This window comes from Chanodichthys erythropterus, chromosome 7, assembly GCF_024489055.1.
Source record: "Chanodichthys erythropterus isolate Z2021 chromosome 7, ASM2448905v1, whole genome shotgun sequence".
NCBI lineage: Eukaryota > Metazoa > Chordata > Actinopteri > Cypriniformes > Xenocyprididae > Chanodichthys > Chanodichthys erythropterus.
Genome location: NC_090227.1, coordinates 5,044,838 through 5,052,266, shown reverse-complemented (window position 1 = coordinate 5,052,266; position 7,429 = coordinate 5,044,838). Strand labels below are relative to the sequence as shown.

The 7,429-nt window shown below is 36.2% G+C and overlaps 1 protein-coding gene across 1 annotated transcript; it reads left to right on the top strand.

Moving 5' to 3' along the window:
- Nucleotides 1-204: 204 nt before the first annotated feature.
- eif3m (eukaryotic translation initiation factor 3, subunit M) lies at nt 205-6,752 on the top strand. The gene is made up of 11 exons (XM_067388951.1): nt 205-328; nt 976-1,108; nt 1,190-1,328; nt 1,416-1,539; nt 3,519-3,613; nt 3,700-3,783; nt 3,874-3,973; nt 4,066-4,147; nt 5,998-6,141; nt 6,229-6,289; nt 6,583-6,752. Exons 1-11 carry the CDS (start codon nt 287-289, stop codon nt 6,704-6,706), a joined length of 1,128 nt encoding a protein of 375 aa, XP_067245052.1. The 5' UTR covers nt 205-286; the 3' UTR covers nt 6,707-6,752.
- The last annotated feature ends 677 nt before the right edge of the window (nt 6,753-7,429 follow it).

Sequence of the window (7,429 nt, the reverse complement as noted above, 5' to 3'; positions counted from 1 at the left end):
TCGTACTGTCAGTATAGTAACGTTAGTTGTGTTCCCTGAAGCACAGCCAAAATATAACGCTTAATCTAATTTCTTTTATATGTTCAGTTCAATTCCTTTACAATATCAAAGCCACTAAAGAATCCCATTGAAGAGCAAATAGTCACTTCACAGCTTTGCGGTCCCTTTAAGTCTGTGACCCGGAAGTGCGTTAGCATCACCGGCAAATGTACAGATTCTCTTCCGGCCTGTGAACCTAGGCTGCGAGCGTGGATTCTTATCTGTGCTCTTAAAATAATAAAAAATAATGAGTGTCCCGGCGTTTATTGACATAACGGAGGAGGACCAGGTATGTTTAAGTAATTCACAAGCAGTTTTGCGTCGTTACACACGTAATTCAGCCAAGTAAAGGCCTGTGGTTTAATCATGCTTTCAGATGCTAACATCTGTTAGCATTTAGCTTGTGTCCATACAACGGTTTTGTTCAGTGCTAATCAATTTAACAGGCAGAAAGAAGTTAATATTTGTGCATATTTATGATTACACGTGCGTTTGAGGTGGCGTTAAGGCAGATACTCCGTTTCTTAAATGTCAGCAGGAAATTGTAAAGCATCAGTCACGCATCTGTTGTGTTAGTCACAACAGAAATATCACAACCCACACATATTAAACCGTTTGTAACCTACTATGTCTCAAGAGGCTGGATGCTGTTAGGTCAGACGTTCGCCGCGATATTGTCTGAAGATTTAGTCTTGACCATATTCCTACCCTTAATCTGACCCTAATTTGTTATCCCTAAAACCAGAGGGAAATAATAGGTGATGCAGTAGCATCTAACCCTGGTTGTAAGCCTAAACTTGTCCCTCAAATGTGATTGGTTGATTGAAATGTTCCAGGATCAACAAAAAGGTTGCACTTGTTGAAATCACATTCACCTTGATCAGACATCATGCAGGTGTTTCCTGATATCATATTAATTTCTTCATTCATTTGTAGGCGTCAGAGCTCCGGTCCTATCTGAAATCTAAAGGAGCTGAGATCTCTGAGGAGAATTCAGAAGGAGGCCTCCATGTGGATCTGGCACAGATCATTGAAGCCTGTGACGTCTGCCTCAAAGACGATGACAAAGGTACGAAATAGCTCAAGTTGTAGTAGGCAAAAACTACGGTTTAGAAGAACATTTTTAATCGCTCTCTGGCTTCCTCTGCAGATGTTGAGAGTGTGATGAACAGCATTGTGTCTCTGTTGCTGATTCTGGAGACGGAGAAACAGGAAGCACTCATTGAAAGTTTATGTGAGAAGCTGGTGAAGTTCCGTGAGGGTGAACGGCCTTCGCTCAGGATGCAGCTGTAAGTGTTTTCATTTAGTTGTTGAAATAATCTGCAATCTCTTTTTTCTAATCTTGTTTATTTGCTTATATTAAACTCTTTGTTCAGCTTGAGCAATCTGTTCCATGGTATGGATGAGAACACACCCGTGCGGCACACTGTGTACTGCAGTCTGATTAAAGTGGCAGCCACCTGCAATGCCATTGCGTTCATTCCTACAGAGCTGGACCAGGTACGGACATCAGCGCGATGCAGAATGGATCAGGGTTTTTCCTTTCCTGTGCTACAATAGATGTTTGGGTGAATCTCACAAAGAACTGTCAGTAAATGTCCACCATATTTCATCTTACAATTTACACAAAAAGCAAGTAATTAAGCCCCCTTTCCCAGTTGTCAGTAGCCTACTATTAATTAAATAAAAAAAAAAAATATATATATATATATATATATATATATATATATATATATTTGCTCAATTATGACAAAAATCATAATCATGATTTTGGTCAATTTTGAGATTATTGGTGAGTGATATGATCAAAGTCTTATTTTGTGAGTAATTTTAGATATCAGTGAAATTTCACAATTATCAATACTTCAAGGGTTAGTTCACCCAAAAATGAAAATAATGTAATTTATTACTCACCCTCATGTCATTCCACACCCGTAAGACCTTCATTCATCTTCGGAACACAAATTAAGATATTTTGATTAAATCCGATGACTCAGTGAGGCCTGCATTGAGAGCAAAGCCATTGAAACTCTCAAGGTCCATAAAGGTACTAAAAACACTAATCAGTTCATGTGAGTACAGTGGTTCTATCTTAATATTATAAAGCAACAAGAATACTTTTTGTGTGCCAAAAAAATATCAATATCTATATGGGCCGATTTCAAAACACTGCTTCATGAAGCTTCTGAGCTTTATGAATCTTTTGTTTCGAAATTTAGTGATTTGGATCTCCTATCAAACTGCTGAAATCACATGACTTTGGTGCTCTGATTCATAAAGCTCTGAAGCAGTGTTTTGAATTCGACCCATATAGATATAGTTGAAAAGTTGCCATTTTGTTTTTTGCCGCACAAAAAGTATTCTTGTAGCTTTATAATATTAAGATTGAACCACTGTACTTACATGAACTGTTTCAAATATGTTTTTAGTACCTTTATGGATATTGAGAGTTTCAATTTGCTGGCCATAGAGGCCTCACTGAGCCATCAGATTTCATCAACAATATCTTAATTGTGTTCTGAAGATGAATGAAGGTCTTAAAGCTGTAGAACGACACAAGGGTGAGTAATAAATTACATTATTTAAATTTTTGGTTGAACTAACCCTTTCAGCAAACACTAACACAGGTTAACTAATGTAAGCAATAAGTCCTCAAAACAGTACAGAAGACAAGTAAACAGTCAATACAATAAGAACAAAGAAACTAATTACAAACAAAACTGACAAATACAACAGAACAAAAATACAAATTAGGCCTAAATAAACAGTGCTTTAGGTTTCTCAGGAAGAGTTAGCAGTGGTATTCGGATAAGTAACAGACAAGAGAAATTGAATAAAGTAATCAAATGTAAAATGAGTAAAATAAGAATAAATCTACATAAATATACATTAAGTCTACAATAAATACACATTAAATATAGATTTATTCTTATTAAAACTACAAAATTATTCATTCAAGAGTAGCAAGGGATTTTATCTTTGTCTTTTGTTTTATTAACATTAATGACTGCAGAAGATTTATTTGGCTGCTGTCCCTTTTAAGAGCTGCACGGATCCAATATACTGTTACACACGCATTTTCTTTCCCTACTGTTTCTTCCCCACTGTGTTTACAAGGATACTCGCCAGAAATGCATTTCAACACATTTTAACATCCAATCAGCAACTGAGTAAAACCAAGTCCAGTCCCACCCTACATTTTTTTTCTTTCAATAATCAGTTACACTCTGATGTGCATCACGATATGGAAGAAAAGACTGTTTGATCATGACTTCAATTAAAGTATTTCATTTTTAATATGTATGTTTTGTTTTGGAGGATTTCTCTATGAGATTAGCAGTTGGAAGGTTAAAGATAATATTGGCTTATAAAAGGTTAATTTTTCTTAGTTCAACTGTATTGATATAATTAGGAAACACTTCCCGAATGCAATAAAAGTAAAATCGTGAAGTATGATTGGTGTTTTATGTCTTTTGCAGGTGCGAAAGTGGATCACAGACTGGAATCTGAATACAGAGAAAAAACACACTCTGCTCCGTCTGGTGTATGAAGCGCTGGTCGACTGCAAGAAGAGGTACCTGCTCTCCGAGATTTTAGGTCAACTGTGTCCAGGGATTGTGTGTTTTGCTCATTTGACATTTATTCTCTTGTCTCTCTCAGTGAAGCTGCAGCCAAAGTAATGGTGGAGTTGCTGGGCAGTTATACAGAGGACAATGCTTCACAAGCCCGAGTGGATGCGCACAGGTATGACGTTCTCTTTTCACTTCCACTGTTTCATTCGCTCGGTTTTGATCTGTTGTCTTAGTGATTAACACATAAGGCCTGCTCTCCCAGGTGCATCGTCCGCGCCCTGAAAGATCCAAACACCTATCTGTTCGACCATCTCCTGATTTTGAAACCGGTGCGTTTCCTGGAGGGAGAACTCATCCATGATGTAAGAAAAGACATTTTTTATAAACACATTTTTATATTACATCATTATATGTGTAGAAAGCCTCTGGAGAAAATGCCTTTTTCTCCTTCCAGCTCCTCACTATCTTTGTCAGTGCAAAGCTTGCCGCGTATGTGAAGTTTTACCAGAGCAACAAAGACTTCATCGAGTCTCTCGGTGAGTACAGTCTGAAGGGCTTTACATGATTCATAATCATGACACTCTAACCAGATGCAATGTGGCGCGATAGAAGGTATCTTTCCATGTTAATCAGAGTAACCAGCCGTGACAGTGATATGCAACGATTCTATTTTAGAAACAGTTTCTATTTCTGCAGCGTTGCAGCTGGAACAACAACATAAGTATGTCACTTATAATCTCATGTAGTGTTCATGTGCTTTATTTACTGTTAAAAGTTTCTAATGTGAGTTTGAATATCATTTTGCGTAACCTTTATAGCCATATTGAAAGCGACATTGGGTAATTCACCTCAGGTCTTGAAAATAAATGAAAGGAAACTAGAACATTCAAAGTCTCAGCTTGCCATGAACAAACAAGTGTATTCTATGACACAGACCATTTCAGTCATTTGGTATGTATTTTTAAAAATGGTTAATATTTATCAGGGATTTCTTTATTTTCCGACCTTAAAAGTATAACTCGTGTGAATTGCGTAAATCCAATGTCTTGGTTTGTGCCAAATTTGTTATTAACAGGGATTTTCAAGGTATGTTAGGTGATTTTGTTTTGGAACCTTCAGAAAACTTTAACTTGTTTTTTTCTCAATTTACTTTGCTGACTTCAAACAGGTGTAGCTCAGTCATTTTTTTTTTTTGGCCAATTCCAACAAATCATAAATAATTTTGAAGGTTTTTTTAATAGAGAATGAAAAATAACTCATTTTTAAAATTTCCTCCTTACAGCTCATTTTGCCAGCATAGCTCACACATATATTTTAACCATTTTTAATCTGTGTAAAAGAGACTGTATAACTAGTATAATAATTAAGTTTTGTAGCTACTGTTAATTAGTGTTAAGGAGTGTTGCTTCATATTTAAATTAACATTTAATAAATATAATTTTTCTTTTGTCCATTGCTGCTCATCTTTATTTGTTTTTAAATGCACTGGACTGTTCAGGCACGCACATGCGTCTGGAGTCTGTGTTGCTGTGGTGTCGCTGGACTGATGGAATTTGAGTCTCAGCAGTTTTGTTTCTTTTAAAAGGCAAACGTTAATTAGAGCAAAATCCTCCCTGCCATTGACCAGCAACAGCCAATTCAGACTAGTCCTGATGAAGTGTTGATCTAGCAGCGAGCTGTTCACCCGCTGCACCTCCCTCTGAACCCTGAAGGAAATGGCTCATTGGCCTTCTACTCATTTTGATTATTTTATAATTAATATAAACAGATTTTCTGTTGAGAGGGTGAAACTATTTACAGTCAACGTCAGCAGGAGTCTTTTTTTTTTTATCTACGTCAGTAACAAAACACCACAGGTGAATAGGGTAAAAACAATATCCATTTGATTGATTTGCAATAAGAATAGCAGACATTAAAAGTTTTCTAAAATGGTATGTTTAAATATTCAAATATGGGAATTGTCTAGTTAAATATGTACTCATTTGATTAAGGTTCTAGAACAGAAAAATTAACATTGGATAAACTAAAGCCAGGGTGTCTATTTTATCACTCCATAAATCAATCAAAAATCATGTTTTTATGAATAGAATTTTGTATAAAATCAAGCATATATATAATGAAAAACCAAATAATCTACAAATGCAAATAAATATTCAATAAAATAAACGTTTTTTTGTGGATGTTTTTTTTTTCTACTAGTCTGAAACATGTTATGAAAAGAAGCTTTGCAATGATCTAATTGAATCAGCACCTGTAAATGTTTATTGAAAGACTATTGATTTAAAGTCATTGCCTATATATTATAAATATTCAGTCAATGTAGAGTTCAATTTGTTATTCATAAAGCAAAATTTATGATAAAGCAAAATTCGTGTTGTGTTTTCAGGTTTGTCTCATGAGCAGAACATGGCAAAAATGAGGCTGTTGACGTTCATGGGCATGGCGGTAGAGATGAAGGAGATCTTATTTGACACCATGCAGCAGGAGCTGCAGATCGGTGCTGAAGATGTGGAGGCCTTCGTTATTGACGGTATGTAAAATGAATGTTAAAAAAGCTTGTTATTGGACAAAAAAACCCATATGCTTCTATACATATTGTTTTTCTGTGAATTTCTAGCTGTTCGGACCAAAATGGTCTATTGCAAGATCGACCAGACACAGCGGAAGGTTGTGGTGAGGTAAGTCAGTGCCTTCTTTCCCTTCTTCTGATTCTGATTTCAGACGAGTTGAAAACACTCAAAACAGAGGTTCTCAAATCCTTCATTGGCCAACTATGGTGGTAAAGTTGGTTTTGGAAATGTACCCCAGATCCAGACATTTTAGCACTTTAAAATGACAATTTAATTCAATTAATAGTAACTGGAATTGAGAACCACTGCTCTAAAGGAATGTATTGATATTTGTATTGTTAAGCAGCAGTAGTAAATCCACCTGTACTGATGTGTTCGTGCTTCTGTCTCACTTCCTGTAGCCACAGCACACACCGCACTTTTGGCAAACAGCAGTGGCAGCAGCTCTTTGACACGCTGAGCTCCTGGAAACAGAATCTGGCTACCGTAAAGAGCAGCCTTCAGACGCTCTCTCCCACTGCCTGACACAGCAGGTTCAGTTTTTATATACATCTAATAAAAGACTCATGAAGACCAGTTTTGATTGTGCAGTTTTTTTTTTTGTTTTTTTTTACCACACTTCACTGTCAGTGCTGTATAAAGGATAATGGTCAGATGGTCATTATTGTTAAATTAACTCCTTAATGGTCCATGGAGCTTTATTTATGAATGAACATAATCCCACTTATTACATGGCTCCTCATCAAATAAGTTAATGGACGTGGTACTGATTTGGTTAAAAATAAAGGTGAGTTATGCACAAAAGTTTAGTATTTAGTGTTATGGGTTTGTTCACATCCCTTAAATATGAGCAACAGGAATAATAAACCGCTAAACATGACCACATTAATCCTCTCATACATTAACCATCAGGAAGACACCTTGACTGCATCCGAAATCGCATAAATCTCTACGATGTAGTATGTGAAAAGAGTAGTGTGTGAATTCACAATATTTATAAATTAGCTGAAAAGTACCTAGATGGCCAATACTACTTCCAGACTGATTCTGAAGTGTGCATTTGATGGTGGCCATGGAAGAGGATATGTGAATGGCAATTGGCAATGAAGTAACTCATAGGTTGCATTACAATGACAACGTGATAAATCTAGTACATCTTGATTCTGCAATCATTCATACCATATAGAAGATACTTTGTCGGCATGAAACGCAAGTTAGAGTAGTCTTTTCTCCTATTGTGATGTATAT